This window comes from Gracilinanus agilis, chromosome 1 (genome assembly GCF_016433145.1).
Source record: "Gracilinanus agilis isolate LMUSP501 chromosome 1, AgileGrace, whole genome shotgun sequence".
Classification (NCBI taxonomy): Eukaryota; Metazoa; Chordata; class Mammalia; order Didelphimorphia; family Didelphidae; genus Gracilinanus; species Gracilinanus agilis.
In genome coordinates, this window is record NC_058130.1 from 357273081 (window position 1) to 357291346 (window position 18266).

At 37.6% G+C, this 18266-nt stretch overlaps 1 protein-coding gene across 1 annotated transcript in view; it reads left to right on the forward strand.

Moving 5' to 3' along the window:
• The window catches only part of DEPDC1B (DEP domain containing 1B), a 139699-nt gene extending 122699 nt beyond the window's left edge, over positions 1–17000 (forward strand). Inside the window, 4 exon segments of the mRNA XM_044681023.1 lie at positions 389–555; positions 4991–5167; positions 12493–12678; positions 16839–17000. Coding sequence (XP_044536958.1) covers positions 389–555; positions 4991–5167; positions 12493–12678; positions 16839–17000 — 692 coding nt within the window.
• Positions 17001–18266: the final 1266 nt, after the last annotated feature.

Genomic DNA, 18266 nt, shown 5'->3' on the forward strand with positions numbered 1-18266 from the left:
TCTCTCTCTCTCTCTCTCTCTCTCTCTCTCTCTCTCTCTCTCTCTCTCTCTCTCTCTCTCTCTCTCTCTCTCTCCCCTTCCCTCTCTCCCTTTCCCTTTCCTTGGCTGCCTAGCTAGACTTTCTATTTCTCTCCATCCCTTTCTCTCTCTCTCTATTTCCCTGGCTGCCTAGCTAGACTTCCATGGCTTCAGTTTGGACTGAGTGACTCCATTGGCTGCTTAGATCTTCTTGAGCAGCAAATTAATACATTAATATTTTAAAATGAAAAATATAGCCTCCAGAGAATTTAATTCATTACAAAACAATATACTGTATCTCATACACATGTAAAAGTAGCAGAGTCAAGTAGATCTTAGATGTTTAAAAATTATTATTTTTTAAAACTAGGTTTGTTACAGAAAGAGAAAATTGCTATTGAAGCATTTCAGATTTGCTGTCTCCTCCTGCCTCCTGAAAATCGGAGAAAGTTACAGCTGTTGATTAGGATGATGGTGAAGATCTGCTTAAACAAGGAGATGCCACCACTCTGTGATGGCCTTGGCACCCGTACTCTGGTATGTTGGTCTCCCGGGCCTGACATAATTTGGATATTTTTAATTATGTGCAAATGACTTAGTCTTTATTTGGTTAGATAAGGAAACGAAGCTACATAGAAATACCTGGCTTGCTTACAGGACTTTTCATAGGCTTCATCTTCCTCTCCTCCTCCTTGTTATATCTTACCATCAAACATAATTGAATCAGGTTGTTGCTGTTATCTTTCTATAAGGGACTCAATTAAAGGGAGGGTAGGGGCTAGGTATGGGGACCTCAGTGGCTCAGTGGATAGGGCTCAGGACTTGGATTCAGGAAAATTCATCTTCCTGAGTTCAAATCTGGCCTCAGATACTTACTATCTGTATGACCCTGGGCAAGCTATTTAATCCCTATTTGCCTCAGTTTCTTCATCTATAAAATTAGCTGGAGAAGGATATGGAAAACCATTCTAGTATCTTTGCCAAGAGAACCACTCATGGAGTCATGAAGAGTTAGACATGACTGAAAAACGACTGAATTTCAGCAACAACAGAAACAAAAGGGTCCAGCAGTAGACTTAGCCTATGACCATTAGAAGTTGCTTCCTACTTAGAAGAACCATTTCTTACTTTGATACATAAAGGCCCTGAAGAAATCCCTTGGAAAGGTCAGGTGAGCTCCCTTACGAAAAATTACCTCCCTCCCCTAGATTAATAGAACAGGGCTGTGTGAGGAAATGATAGTGCCCTATCTCTTACCAGAAATAATGGATTTGAGAAATGGCAAGGAGGCTGGACTGAAGGGGAAAGATATAGAATATATGGTTAGATTTGTCTACCAGATACCCCCTCCCACTAGCAAAAAAAGGGAACTTTAAAAAATCAGTTTTAACCTCCCTTTGCCTACATCAAGGAGACAGAAATGGACTCAGCTATCTCTCCATGTTGTCTTTCTCTTATACACAAACATCTCTTAAGATAAGACATGATTTGCAATGTGTCAGATAGGAAGTCGTATGGTACAGAATTATGGCCTCACACTAGACAACTTTATGTCTGTTGCAAGCATACAAATGAGATTTTGAAAGCCATTCAATTCCCCTGTAAATATGCTGTCTTGTCCTGCTTCCCCTTCAGAAATAATTTTTCTTCTTTCAGCAACCTGAGAGCCACAAAAACTCTAGCAACATTGAACAAAGGGTTGTAGAAATAGGAAAGAGAATCACTTTCTTATTTTTGATAAGAGAATGCCTGGAAACTACCTGTTAAATCTGATCTTAGCTACTGCACATATAATTTACTTTTCTATTCTAGTGCCATGAGGATGTTAGGCTGAATCATTTAGACTTTAGAAATCGTTGAATCCAAACCCTTCATTTTATGTTTTTTAATTAAAAATTTATTTTTTTCCCTTCTGCCAACTCACTGCCCCAACTTTTCCCATTGAAAATGAAAGAAAAAACGAAGACCTTGTAATAAATATCCAAAGTTCAGCAAAACAAATTTCTTTATTGGCCATGACAAAAAAAATACAAGCATATTGTGAGTCTATCTTTTCTCTCTGTCAGGGGATGGGTAGCATATTTCATCATAAGACCTTTGAAAACTCAGTAATTGCATTGATTGGAGGTCTTAAGGATTTCAAAGTTGTTTGTCTTTACAACTACCATCATTATTCAGCTAGATTTCACTTCATTCTGCAACAGTTTATACAGTCTTCCTTGGTTTCTCTGAGACTGTTCCCTTCATCGTTTCTTACATCACGGTCACATTCTATTCCATTCATATTCCATAATTTGTTCATCCTTTTCACAATTGATGCAGTGCCCTCATTTTACAGACATAGAAACTTAAGCCCAGTGATATATGCCGTAAGTGATGTGCCCAGAGTCACACAGTTTTTAATGGAAATGGAAGAGTTGGGATTCAAACCCAGGTCCTTTGACTCCAGATCAAGTGTTCTTCCCACCAGTTGTCACGGCAGTATTCCTTCTCATCTCCTCCATGGCAGATCACTTGCCTTCATTGTGAACAACTATTGGAATTGTGTCTTTATGGCTACATCAAGGAACTTCTCTTTTTCTGCCTATCTGCAAGATTGGAGTTTTTTCCTCTCCCCTCCCATCCTACTCCAAGTCCATTGTCCCTTCTATTCTTACATTTTCAGAGAGCAGAGAAAAGAACCAAATTCCATATAATTCTGAGAATTACTTACCTTCCTCTTCCTGAATTTCCCTGCCCTATTTGGAGTTGCTGGTTTTCCCATTTTGGTTCCTCACTCCTCTTTAGTTTCAGTAGTCTGTCTATGGATATTATATATTGGACACAGCTCTAATCATGGATCAAAACGTGGGTTCTGGCTACTTTGAATAAGTGATTGGCCCCATGTTCTCTGCTCATTTGGAAAACTTTTTTTTTTTTTTATGCTTTTCCCTTAGAATGTAGAATCATTGAATGAGTAAAGAAAGGGAATTCAGATACCATCTAGTCCAACCCTTTCCTTTTAATGACTTGTATAATATAATATACAATAATATAAAGCCTAATAACTTGTCCACTAACTGTCTGCAACTGGATTTGAACTCAGGTCTTCCTGACTCTAGATCTAGGATTTCAACCACCTCATCCCTAGTTGAGATTTTATTTTAGACTAAGCTTATTAAGAAAGTAATTGCCTCTACTTTAGGATAGCTAATGGTGGGACAGGTAGTATAGAGTGAGCCTTGAGTATTCCTATTATTCCTTATGAGCATCTGAGGAAATCTTAGACATCACACTGGGTTATGTGGATAGTTGTAGGGTGTTTATGAATTCCTTCCAAAGAATCATACACATATGAGATAATGATGAATCAAATGATTAACAAGCATTTGTTTTATAATTTTAATATAAATTTTTATTATATTATTATTGAAATTTTAATATATTGCTATTTGTATTTTATAATATTTATATAAATTACATATTTATGTAGAAATTATATCAATCCATACATAAATTATGTATGATAAATGTGAACAAACATAAAATGTAAATAAATAAATAAACATTGTAAATAAATAAATAAACATAAATGAATGTATTATGTTATATATTTATGTATGATTATAATACCTTCTGTCTTGGAATTAATAGTATCCATTCCAAGGCAGAAGAGCATTAAGGGGGCAGGCAACTGGTGTAAAGTGACTTGCCCAAGGTCACACAACTAGAAAGTATCTGAGGTCAAAACTGAATCCAGGACTTCTTAGTTCTAGAAAATACAAACACCTGCCCAGAAATGTGACTACTGGGGCACACAGGCCATGTTAAGCAGATTTCTCCTAATGTCAGAATGATATTCTATCATGGCATGAATTTCTCTAAAGGTACTCTATCCACTAAGCCACCTAGCTGGTATGCCAGGCACTGTGTTAAGTTTCCTTTTCCTAACTTTTTCCTCTTTCTTGCGCGCGCGCGCACACACACACACACACACACACACACTCTTTAATCAACCCTCTGTGCCTTCCTAAGGGACCCAGTGGAGACAAAAGTGTCTTTGGAAAAGAGCAGCCCAGGAAGAGCATATTTTTATGCAAGTACCACTGAATAGGCTGATAGTCCCTCCTATGGTAACTCTGTCTCCTGGCCCTGATGATAGAGATCATTTCATCACCCATTGTGCTTTTTGTAAGCTGCCCACGGGTACATTAAGCAGGAGTTTGCCCAGTGAGACTCTAGAATGTGTTGCAATGCTCTTATAGAAAATAAAAACAAATGCCCAGAAATGTGACTCCTGGGGCACACAGGCCATGCTAAGTAGTTCTCTCCTAATGTCATAAGGATGGTCTATCATGTCACTAATGTCTCTAAAGCAGCCTAAACTTCTCCTGGAAAACTGCTTCATAAATACAGGTCATGGTGATAGTTGTGACTTTGGAGGTTTGTTAATGGGCAGCTTAAAACAGTTTACGAGAGGGGGCTTTTAAGAACTCCCTTCATAAGCTCTGTTTTTTTTTTTTTTTTTTTTTTTTTTTTTTTTTTTTTTTTTTTTTTTTATGGAGAGTCTTTTATCTTTCTTGAGACAAATGAAATGCTCCTCTCAGGCAAGCTAGAACATGAGGAGCAGCCCCACTGGGTTTGAAATATGTCTGGCCAGAAGTGTACAGTGTTGGGGGACAGACTTTATTGTTTGTGTTTTAAAAATGTTCATTTTAATTATGAACTTGACAATCACCAACAGACGCAAAAGCATTTCAATACATGAGAACAAAAAAAAGGAGGACTGTATATGAAACTGTCAACGTCAGTTGCATAGTTTCTTTTTTAAAAATATGGATTGTGAGTTTGGTAAATTAGACACAAACCCTCTGGACTGTTTCTTATGGAACATTCTGTTCTGCTCCATCTACATTAGGTGACAGTGATTCAGGCTTGAAGTGACACCTCATCTGTTTTTCCCCTTTGCAACCTTCTTTTCTTCTCCTTCCAGATGGTTCAGACATTTTCACGTTGCATCCTGTGCTCCAAGGACGAAGTCGATTTGGATGAACTATTAGCTGCCCGGCTGGTGACATTTCTGATGGACAATCACCAGGAGATCTTGCAAGCTCCCTCTTCCTTGCAGAATTCGATAGAGGAGCGAGTGGCCCATCTACGAAGGGTCCAGGTAAAATGAATGAATCATGATAATAATTAATGAAGCACTTAAAGATTTATAAAATGCTTTTGGTGCTATTTTGTTTGATTCTTACAACAACCCTTTGGTATCTGTGCTATTATTATCTTCATTTAGCATATGAGGAAACTGAAGATTTTCTCTACAAGAGATGAGAGATTAACTTATTAAGCATGTGAGGGAGGATTTGAATTTGGATCTTAGTGATTCTAATTCCAACAGTCTAATTAAAATAGCTAGCATTTTTATATATCCAAGCATTGTGCTGAGTGCTTTATAAATATGATCTCATTTGATTTTTACAAACCTAGGAAATAGGTGCTATAAAATTATCACCATTTTGCAGTTAAGGAAACTGAGGCAGAGGTAAATGGCTGGCTCAAGATCACTTGGGTCTTCCTGACTCCAAGCCCAGTACACTATCCATGGTAATGCTTAAGTGCCACTATATCCATGATATAGATTTGGGAGTCATCCATATAGTGAATGTCATTAAGAAAGTGTACAGAGCTAATTAAAGAGGGATAAAACTTGAGGGCATAGAAGGTTCCAATAAAGTGGACTGAGAGAGATATTAATAAGTATTTAATATGTACCTACTGGGGCAGCTAGGTGGCTCAGTGGATTGAGAGGTCCTGGTTCAGATACTACCCAGCTGTGTGGCCCTGGGCAAAATCACTTTAACCCCCATTGCCTAGCCCTAACTGCTCTTCTGCCTTGTAACCAATACACAGGATTGATTTTTAAGATGAAAAGAAAGGGTTTTTAAAAAAATGTACCTACTATGTGCCTAGCACCATGTCAATAAATGGATAAAAATATAGTGAAGTCCAGTCCTTGTGTAACATCTTTTATTCTCCTGTGGGGAGAGGGGATACATTTGAAATTTTGAAAGAACTGGTTGGTTTTAGAGCAAAGAAAATATCAGGAGAGGGAAGTATCCCAGAAACCAAGGTAGGAGAGAATGCCTAGGAGGAGAGAGCGGTATCAAAACCTACAAAGGTTGATCAAGGAGTGAGAAAAGGCTGTTGGATGTAACAAGTAAGGAGTATAATTAAAGTAAATAAAGAAAAGGTAAAAAGAGGGTTTTGAGGTCCTTTGGTAGGAAAAGAGAGTGCAATAGTGGGTTGAGGTGGTAAGGAGAGATGTAAGGGAATGTCTGAGTTTAGGGAAATAGAGGACAAGGTAGTATAATGAATGGTAAGGGAGATGATGAGGTAATTAGGGGAGGCAGCTGCAACAGGGAGACCTCAGACTAGAGTCAGAGGTTGCTGGAGAAGGAAGGCTGGACTCTTCCAGGGAAAATGGTATTTCTACAGACACAAAGGTTAGGGCCAGCCAGAAGTGGTTTGAATCTGACTAGAGGGCTTTCTAGTCAGTTTCTCAAGTCCACAAAGAAGGAGTCCCAAGGCTCCTCCCTGTCAGTGAAACTGAAGGGTTTCCAGGAGGAAGTATAGCCTCCAGCTTCTCTCAGGAAAGTAAAGAGAATAATTCCTTCCCCCCTTTCAACCTTCACTTATCATCAAGCCAATGATTTAGCAAAGGGTTTGAATAGGTAACAAAGGGTTTATTAAAGTTTCAGGGTTGATTATCAAGGAGAGAGGAGTTCAGGGTTTCCCTAACAGAGGAGTTCAGGGTTTCCCTAACAGCCGCTAGGGAAAACTCCCGGTTGAGGAGGGTCACAGGAATGACTTGGACTGAGAGAGAGCCCTTGAGGTTTGGCTGCCCTTGAAGTTAGGGAGTATTAAAACAATGAAGCAAAGGATAGTTTGTTTCAAGGGTAAGCCCTACTTGTCTATGGGGAACTAAATTCTCAAAGTCTAATTGCTACAACCCAAAAATCCACCCTTCTCCCAAAACCCACAGGAAATTCAGGAAGATAATAGGGGAATGGAATAGGGAAGGTCCAGAGAAGTTAGCTAAGCTCCAAAATTCCAAAGACAAAAGCACAGATTCAAGGCAAGGTTTCAGCTCGAAGGCAGAGCCCAGTTTGCCCCTCCACTCTCCACAAGCTTCTGGGACCAACTGAACTTTGTCAGAGTTCTAAGGCTGGTCAACTTCCAGAAGTCCTACAGTTAGGTTTTGCAAGGGTAAATGCCCTGATTGCATCTCTGCATTACAGGAGTCATTTGTCACTCTAGAAGAGTGGCTTGGGTCAAGTAATGGACTTGGAGGGCAGAGGGCCAGAAATAAGTGGGTGGTGGGGAAATGGAGACAATCGTGTGAATGACTCATCTGATGAGTATGACAATGAAAGTTAGGAATGGGAGATAGGACAGTAACTTAATGGGCCTGTAGCATCCAATGAAGGTTTTTTTTTAAAAAATGTAAATATTTTTCTATGTTTACATGATTCATTTTCTTTCCCTCCCCCCTCTCAGAGCTGACAAGCAATTGCACTGGGTTGTAGAAATGTTATCAGTGAAGGTTTTTAAAAGATGAGGCAGACCTGAGCTTTTTTTGTAGTAACTGAGGAAAGGTTCAGTAGATAAGAAAATTTGAAGATGATTGTTAAAACCAGCTCCTGGAGGAGACAGAAAAGGAATTGAACTATAAAGACAGAGGTAGAAAGGTTGGTCTTGGAAAAGAGAAGGGCCAGCTACTGTCTAGAGCCTGCAATAAATGAAGAGAAGATGGGTTTTTGAGAAGAGGGATCTCATGACTGATGGTCTTCTATTTTTCTCATTAAAGTAGGATACAAGGATATCTATTAAAAGAATAGGAAAGGGGAAGCTGGGTAGCTCAGTGGAGTGAGAGTCAGGCCTAGAGACAGGAGGTCCTAGGTTCAAACCCAGCCTCAGCCACTTCCCAGCTGTGTGACGCTGGGCAAGTCACTTGACCCCCATTGCCCACCCTTACCACTCTTCCACCTATGAGACAATACACCGAAGTACAAGGGTTAAAGAAAAAAAAAGAATAGGAAAGGTGCAAGGAGTTTGAAAAGAGAGTTTAGTGATTGGTATAGATCACTGAGGAAGAATAAAAACTTTGTTTTGCAGCTGTGAGGGTCCAGTCAAGTTTAAATAATGTATATTTCTAGTGGATCCTAGAATGACCCTTCAGTGGATGTTCAGCAACTTTGAGGTAGAAGCAGAGAAGTTGCATATTTAGGGTGATGCAAGATTAAGGGTTGGCAGGGCATGAAGAGCAGGAGCTCAGTGAGGCCCAGGAGTCAAGGGTAGAGGAGCAGTGTATAGTTGAGTTGGTCAATCATAGCATCAAGATTGCAGAGAGGAAAGTAAGGCCAGAGCAGTCATGATGGAAGAGGAGAAGAACAGATGTTTAATTATTAGAAGAACAAGAAGGGCTAAAGAGGCTAGAGACTGGGATGAAGAATGGCTTTAGGAAGAGTGAGAATAGTAAAGTACATTCATTAATGTGAATTTTATTGAAGTGGACTTTGTTGAGTTTTATAATGACTTGATCAAAATCCAAAATCTAACAAATTCATGATAAAGACGTGTCAATGTATCCTGTACTCCATCTTTGTAGCTCTCCAAGTATCCAGCATAATGCACTGGCTGAGGGAGGGCCTTAATCAATATTTGATGCATGCATGAGTGATTGAATGGATGAACAGATGTATGTATGTATGATTGGATGATGGAATTAGAATATTGTCCGCTAGAGTAGGAGAACAGTAAGGAAGAAAAAATCATTTTTCCACTTAAGTGAGAGATAGCAAGAATTGGTTATGTTCTAGTGATGAGTAAAAAGGTTGGCTTCTTCCACAACTAATTAATCCACCTGAATATCAGAGCAAAGTTTCCATAATATAGTAAGGACTCTTTCCTATTTGAAAATCCTTGATGGTATACCACTGGTGAGCTGAGATTTTTATATTTAAGTACAACTCCATAGTGTTGAGTCCATTTTTTTTTAAAAGCAGTGGTGGAACTTTTTATTTTAAACCAGATTTAGGCACAACCCTTACAGTAAGAAACCAAATAACATTAAGCTAATTCAAAAAACAAAAACAAAAAACAACCTCACTGATAAATTTTATTTCAACTCTATTATACAAATAGTTTACTTGATGAGAAGGATATGATTACTCTCAATAAGTGTTTTATAATTGCACCTAATATCGAATGAGTTAGCTTATCTTGTGAGATGTTTTCCTGCAATTTTCATTTTTATTGTTACTTTAATAAGCCAGCATTTGGGGGGAATGTTTCAGTTAATCACATTTCCACTTTGAAAAATTTAAGAGCTTTGTTTTGTCTTTAAATTCACTGAGCTTTGCTTATAAACGCTTCTGTAATTTTACCAGAATTACAGAAGAACTTTAAAAAATTTTGATAACATAATATTCACTCTTGATCACGATCACTGGAAATGAGACCAAATTAAAGAGAACTGTTTTTCCTCCCATTTTTTGGCTTTGGTACTTTGCCTTTCTTGTCATTATAGTCTTGCCAGTTTTACTAAATTTTCTCCACTTGGTCTTGGTACACAAAACACACACACAAAACCACAAATGAACACCTGATTATTTTATCTGCATTCTGTTAACTAACACAACTAACATTATTTGGTATGATCAATGATTGATTGTAGACCAGTAAAAAGTCACCTTTTTCCTTCAAGACCTAGATTTTGACTGGCTCCTTGTGACCCTCCATTGCTTTGCTCAGCACATATATCATGTATAACACATGCATTGAAGTGAGCTCTGGGTATTTCAGCCATCACAGCTTCCTTTCTTCAGAGAACCACAGGCTTTTGTAAATACAGAGTTTCAGAAACAGTGATGAAGTACAATCTCCCAACTCCACCCCCATTTTACAATGAGGAATCTGAAACGCTGAGGGATAAAGTAATTGATAAAATGTCATACCACTTCCTTGAACCCCAGCCTCCTAATTCCCTAGCTCCAGGTTCTTTTCAGTAGATTTCATTATCCTTTTCGAAGGATGGATTCTATTCAAGGGCTTCTTCCAATGAGTTGCTACTACTTAAAATAATTAGTATTTATTAGTAAAATAAAATAAGATTAATTGGTAAATAAAGGGTTTAACTCTTTCCATTGTGCTATTAAATGCTTTTCATTTAGGCCTAGAGTCACCCTTCTTGAATTGACAAAAAATATTACAGTAGTTCACCCTCTGAATATACAAATAATTCAATTCAACTAGCAGTCTGAAGACTTGCTTATTCTAAGTTCCATTGCTGGGTGCCAGAGAAAGAGAGAGACAGAGACAGAGACAGAGACAGACAGACACAGAGACAGAGACAGAGGGAGGGAGAAGGAGAGACACAGAGACAGAGTCAGAGAGAATGAATCAGTTCCTTCCCTCAAGGAGCTTATATTCTGTTGAGGGAAAAACAATGTATACACAGCTATTTTATATATGGGGAAGAGAGGAAGTAGATAGCACTAAACACCTGGGAAGAAGGAAAGGCCTCCTGTAGGACTTGGTATTTGAGCTGTGCTTTATTTAAAAAAAAAAACAAAAACAACAAACCCTTAACTTCTGTCTTAGAATCAATACTGTGTATTGGTTCCAAGGCAGAAGAGTGGTAAGGGCTAGGCAGTGGGGGTTAAGTGACTTGCCCAGGGTCACACAGCTGGGATGTGTCTGAGGCCAGATTTAACCCAAGGACCTTTGAGTTATGCTTTTAAGGAAGCTGGTGATTCTGAGACTTGTAAGTAAGAAAGAGGTACTGTTCAGGCACAGGGGTCCACTTGCGCAAAAGTGGAAATTGAAATATTATGAAGAGGGAACAGCAAGTATAGATGAGTTTGGAGTATAGGATGCATGGGCAGGGGTGGTGGTGATGTGAGATCATTAAATAGCATTTGTAATATACTTAGCACCATGATCATCTCAGTTAATAAGTGGAGATCAGAAAGTTGACTCTCTATTCATGATTAATTTAACTGTGGATAACCTTCATCTTACAGAGGTTTATTTGCACTAAATAAAATCAGAAAGTACTGAATTTTTAATTACATTTTCTCTAATAAGGTGGTGGTGGTGTTTAGTGAAAACAGATAGGTTAAATGACTTTTTAAAAACTGGATGTCTAAATAATGGCAGAACTTGCTCTAGAACCTTCTCTGCAATCTGTTAGGCCACCAAGACTTGCTTCCTGGAGATTTAGGGCCAACTGGGTTTAAAAACAAACAAACACACAAAAAAAACCATTATTTATGTGTCTTCCTTCCCTGATACCCAAGTCAAAGTTGAGCCAGCTTTTGGCCCCATCATCTCGGGACTCAGCTTCCTAATAGATTTTAGCTAAGACATCTAATAAACTAATCTTTCCTGATATGTTAGTGAGTTTTTAGAGCATGTCCTCTACTGGCCACCATATTTTCAATTTTAATAGAAGCCTCTTGAAGACAGTCCCTTAAATGAGTTGGAAGAGAGGATGTACAGGAGAGGGAGCATCATGCTAAGCACTGAATGGGGAGTCACAGGGTCTGGGTCCGAATATCATCATCTGTAAAATGAGGAAGTTGGAACCTTGGAAGACTTAAGTCCAATCAATATTATGACCAGTCACAGTTTCAGAGAACTGATGATAAAACATACTACCACCTTCTGAGACGTTGGCAGTAGACACATGAGACAGAATGCCATTTTTGGACATGGCCAATACAGGAAATTGATTATTATTATCTATATGTATTTACTTAATTATAATCTAATATTAATTAATTAGTTAATATTATTAATATAATAAATTATCTATATTTATTACATGGACAGTGGTTTTTTTTTCTTCTACTTCTTTTTCCATTGGGTAGTTAGGTGGAAGATAGAGAATAGAAATGCTTGCAAAATAAATAAGAAACAAATTTAATTTTGACTATAGTGGAAAGTGATTCATTTGCCTGAAATGAATGTTGTTCCTAGAATTTAAGCAAGAATTATATGCAGGGGGTCAGCTAAGTGGCTCAGTGGTTTGAGAGCCAGGACAAGAGATGGAAGATTCTAGATTCAAATCTGGCCCAAAATACTTTTTAGCTGTGTGATCCTGGACAAGTTACTTAATCTCCAATGCCTGACTGTTACTGCTCTTCTACCTTGAAACTGATACACAGTATTGATTCTAAGACAGAAAGTAAGGGTTTAAAAAAAAATTAAATGGAACAAATTGAGTTAAGTTCTTCTGAATCAAACTCCAGTTTTAAGCTTTATAATCTAAAGATAGATATTTTTGAAATGATAGAAACACTTTTTTTTATTCCCTGGGATTTCAGAAATGATACCTGGTATGCTAATTTGTAGATATGCAGAACAAGTTTTTTAAAGGAATTCTATCTCTATCCCCCTCCCCCCAATATCTATGCTTTCTCACTTTAGATAAAATACCCAGGAGCAGATACTGATGCTACGCTGTCTGCCCCACCATTTTGTCGTCAGATTAGTCCAGAAGAATTTGAATACCAAAGAGTGTGTGGCTCCCAAGAACCCCTGGCAAAGTTGTTGGAGGAAATTATCATGGATTCCAAACTGTCAGTTAAGGATAAAAAGAAAAAACTGAAGCAGGTAAAGAAGAAAAGGGGAAGATAAAGGACCTTTCTTAATTATTCTTTTAAAAACTGATTTTTTTTTGTTTTGTTTTCACAATTTTACTTTATGCTCTGTCTCCTTTGAATTTGATAACCTGAGTCTTACTGGTTTTGCTAAATGTATTTATTCAGCCCACATACTTCAGCTATCATGTTGGTTTGCATAGTTGGAATCAGTTCTCTGAATTTCCTTTGTCTCATGTGGATTTATTTTCTAATACACTCTTCACTTATTTTCTTTTTCTAAGGTTATGCCCTTTGTTCAGGTAGGTGGTCAGAGATAAATGAGAAGGCATTTGCTCAGAGTTCTGAAGGGGGCATCAAATGGAAACGGATAAATCCTTTTTTCTCTCCCTCAAATAGAAGAATATTTAAATGGAACAGAAGAGCAAAGTGAAAAAGCAGAAGAAAAAAACCAAACAACATACAATAAGATAGTTCCAGGCTCTGTACACATATGTGCACTGTTCCTTAAGGAAGGGAACTCCAAAAAGAATAAAGCAAATAAAAATAAAATAAAAAACAAACAAAAAAATACATGTATAACCCAGATTGAATTGCTTGCCAGCTCTGGGAGAGGAGAGGGATGGAGGGAGAGAGACAATTTGGATCATATAGCTTTGGAAAACTTAATGTGGAAATTTTTTTATTAAAAATAAAATAAAAATAAAAAATAAGAAGAATAAAGCACAGGGGTATGCCCAGAGTGCCTTTTATACTGTTATATCCTGGGACATAGGACAACATTTACTTTCTCCTTTCCTTTTAACAAGGATTATTAGCAGAGTTTATTTAGCAAGGGTTTGTGAACTTGTTTGTTTTTAAGTGTATTTTTACTTATTTTGTTAGATCTCAGTCACATATAAAACTTGTTTTAACATTCATTTTTTAAAATTTCAAGTTTTAAATTCTCTTTTTCCTTCCCATTCCATGAGAAGGCAAGCAATTTGGTGTTGATGATACCTGTAAAGTTATACAAAACATATTTCCATGTTAGCCATGCTGCAAAAGAAAATACACACACACATACATACACAAATAAAATAAGTGAACTCAAAGTTTATTACTTTATCATTTCTCTCTGTAGGTGGATAGCATTTTCCATCATGGAATTATCTTGGATCACTGTCTTGATCAGAGTAGCTAAACCTTTCACAGATGATCATCCTTAAAATTTTGCTGTTACAGTGTACATTATTCTCCTGGTTCTGTTCACTTCATTCTGTATCAGTTCATATAAGTCTCCCCAGGTTTTTTCTGAATTCACGCCCCTTATTATTCTATTATAATCCCAGACCACCATTTGTTTAGCAATTCCTCAATTGATGGGTATCTCCTCAGTTTCCAATTTTCTGCTAATCTGAACTTATTTTTAAAAAATATTTTGATACCTGTATTTTATTTAACCTTTGCATTTTATGTTATGCATCTTTAAATGTTATTCTGATAAAAGATTCCTGCGTTTCACCAGACTATAAATGAGGTCCTTGATCCCAAAATTCACCTCCCTCAGGGGAGAGGGAAATGACTCACCACCAAATGTGCTAGCCTATTGGTCCTGTACTCTGTGCACACTTGTGTCCATTCTCCAAGATCAATGAGGCTTCTGGGCAACTGCCTTTGAAAAGCTCTCTTCTGAGTTTCTCATGTGCCCAGTTATACCTCACTGCTGCCGACAGCTACTTGGTGATCTCAAGGATCTCCCTTGTCCCTGCTGTTCCACATCCAGGTTCTGCCTTTTTCCCCTGTCCTCTGCCTTTGAAACTTCTCCTTACTTCTTCTCCACCACACTGGCACTGCTGGCCACTGAAGCACCACCGGGCTCCTGTCATTGCTGTCGGTACTGCCATCTGCCACTGCTGCCAGTGCAGCTACTGCTGCTGTTGCTCCTGAGAAGAGTCATCATTCATTGGAAGGAGGAGGACTCTATTGTCAGCCAACAGAGCAATGAATCCTATCAGAAATTTAAAAATGGATCACCTCAAATTCAGTCTTTTTTGAGACTTAGAAGTCATCTTGTGTTTGTTCAAGTGGAAAAATCAATTTCCTATTCTGCCATAGTTATCATCTCTCACCATCTCTGATACTCTAAAAGAATCATACAGTGTTAGAAAGACCTTGGAGAGATCTACTGCTCTGAATCTCATTTCGTCTGGAATGAAACCAAGATTGAGAGAGGAAAAGTCATTTACCTGAGGTCACACCGCTAGTTAGTGGCAAATGCTTAACTGCTTTTCTTTTCTGCTCATTTCATTTTTCATAATATCATTTAGGTCTTTCCCTTTTTAAAAAATTAGCCTGCTCATTATTTCTTACTGCTCAGTAGTATTCCATCACAATCATATGCCATAACTCCTTCAGGGGTTCCTCACTTGATGGGCATCCCTTCAATTTCCAGTACTTTGCAAAAAGCTACTATAAATATTTTAGAACATTATAGATGCTTTCCCTTTTTTTCCTAATCACCTTAATTGCTTTTCTGTTAAATATACTAGAGACATTTGGGTTAAAGAGGACTGAACTCTGGTCTTGGATTTAGAAGAAAACATTTCAATCCTGTCTCTGATGTTTACTAGTCCTGTGCCCCCTGGCAAGTCACTTTCTGTGCCTAAACATCTTCCTCTGATAAGTGGGGATTGTCGTACTTCTACCACCTAACTCAGAATATTTCAGCAAAGAAACTGCTTTGTAAACCACCCCTCCTCTCAATACTATAACTTTGTGAAATGGATTCTGTAATGATAACAGAGCTTTTCAACTTAGAATGAGTTTATTTTGAATAATTTTCTTGTGCTGGTTCAAACCATTGCTTCAGGGTTGAGTAGGTGTTTTTATGTTTCATGGCTGATTTTGTTTTTTAAGAAAGTACAAGCAGACCTAAAATAGTGATTTGGTAAAGTAAGAAGTTCTGAAAAATGTAGCAGTGGCATTCAGTTCTAATTTGAGTGTTATTTTACAGTCTTTATAGGGTGAAGGATCAAGGGAAAGAAAATTTAAAAAATTATCTTTATTTTATTCCAATAACAAATTTACACATAAGTTTTTCAAAGTTATATGATTCATGTTATCTCCCTCTTCTCTTCCCTTCCTTCTCCCACAGCTGATTAGCAATTCCGCTGGGTTATAGATATATTATCACTCAAAACATATTTCCATATTATTCATTTTTGTAAGTGAATAATCTTTTTTTTTTCTTTAGTATTTTTTTTTTTAAATTTTAAACCCCTAACTTCTGTGTATTGACTTATAGGTGGAAGATTGGTAAGAGTAGGCAATGGGGGTCAAGTGACTTGCCCAGGGTCACACAGCTGGGAAGTGTCTGAGGCTGGATTTGAACCTAGGACCTCCTGTCTCTAGGCCTGGCTCTCAATCCACTGAGCTACCCAGCTGCCCCCAGTAAGTGAATAATCTTATAAAACCAAACCCCCAAAACATATACCCAAATAAACAAGTGTTTAATTATATGCTTTCATCTGCATTTCTACTCCAACAGTTTTTTCTTTGAGATGGAGAGCATTCTTTTTCATAAGAAAGGAAAGAAACTTTTAAATGGGTTTAGGCATTTCCTCAGAACTGTGTAGCAGAGTGAGCTTCTGTTCTGGGCTCAGGTTGGTATGTTTGAGGAGTTGCTAGAAAGGAGTTTAGGACTAGGGAAGTATAGAAACTAATTTGCAACACATTATAACTCTATAACTTAAGCAAGTCATTCCCAAACGAGACTTGAACACTGATGGGTAGGCAAGTGTCTTTGGAGACTGGAAAACCAAAGGAGGAGGTTATTTTGCCACTTGGGCCTATTTTTTTTTTTTTTTTGAAACTTAAGTAGCTCCAGAGTTAGGAAAATGAATTAAAGATGGAATTTTATTAAAAAAAAACACCTGGACAAAATTAAAATTAGATATGTGTCTGTGGAAAGGGAATCCAAAAGATCTGAAAAAAAATATTTATGATAGAAATGGGATTGGGTGTGAGCAGTGTTCAATACTTTCCACATTTCTATCCCTTTCTTTTGACAAAGCAATAAATCACTTTTTAAAAAGTCATTGGAATGTATGGATAAGAATAGTTAAGTAGTCAATATAAAAGTCTACTGACCTAATTTTCTTTGGATCTTATTATCTGATTTTTTTTTTTAAGTTTCAGAAATCCTATCCTGAAGTCTACCAGGAACGATTTCCCACACCAGAGAGTGAAGCATTGATTTTTCCAGAAAAATCAAAGCCGAAACCACAGCTGCTGATGTGGGCACTGAAAAAACCTTTCCAGCCTTTTCAAAGAACTAGAAGTTTTCGGATGTAATTCTTTCTGAAGTCATCAGTGATCTCTTTTTGAGTACATGGACACATATTTTGGTTACTGAAATGTCTAAAAAAGGTTATCTGATTTTAAAAAAAATTGAGCCATTATCAGTATTTTTATAAGCATTGATTTCTATTTTTTATGTATAGTTAGATTTACAATTATAGGTCAAGTGTTTTGTATTAGAATGAAATTGGACATTTAAGAAGGAGGTATTTTAATTCTCTTTAGTCACTTCTTTTATATGGTGTTTTCTTCAGTGAAGAGTGTGTGTGTGTGTGTGTGTGTGTGTGTGTGTGTGTGTGTGTGCGTGCGCATGCGTGCGCATGTGTGTGCATGTATGTGTGCCTATAAAAGTGTTAGCAACTGAGATACTTGTAAATAAGTTTGAAAAAATGATTGTATATGTACTTGAATTCAAGCAAAACACTGTGCTGTTACTGCCTCTACAATGAGGTATGATTTCTAAATTCTGTTACTTTTTAAAAACTGTTATTGTTAGTCAGGTTTGACTTTTTATGACCCTGTGGACCATAGCACAATAGCCAGTACTCGTCATGGGTTTTTTTTTTTTGGCAAGGTGCCAGAGTATTTGGCCCTTTTCTTCTTTAGTGGATTAAGACAAACAGAGATTAAGTCACGTGCCCAGGGTCACACAGCTAGGAAGTATCTGAGACCAGATTTGAACCAAGATGCTCCTGACTCTATCCACAGAGCCATCTCGCTGCCTCCTTTCTTACCTGTGTACAAAGGTTCTTTGCTGGTTATTTGTTCCTTTACCCTTGATGTATTCGATATCAGGATGGATTTCAATAATTTAATTGTCTCATAATAAATCAATCAGTATTTGTAAATCAGCTTAGAATGGCTGAATTTGAGATCTGACCAGCGCTGGAAGGATGGACAAGATAAACTGCTCCAGGTGCTCTCAGCCCTGTAATTCCAAGTCAAAATCTTTACTGTTTTTCTGTGAAAAACACAAATGGGTGAAGCGCAATGAGACCGACCCCTTTCACAAATGCATTTTTCTGAGCCAACTCAAATCAGTTTTAGCAGTTGGCAGGTATGTTTGTGTATCTGTGTAAGTGAATTAGAAAATAAAATACGTTTTTTCCTGTGGAGTTGTTTTGCCTTCTTGTATTTGCAAACGTGCTTCTGTTAGAGCTTGTCAGCAGAGGTCTCACTGCCCTGGGTGTCAGTCACCCTTGTCTGTCTCACCACATTTACTTCCTTACTTAGGTAATGAAGAAGGGCCAGTTGGATTCC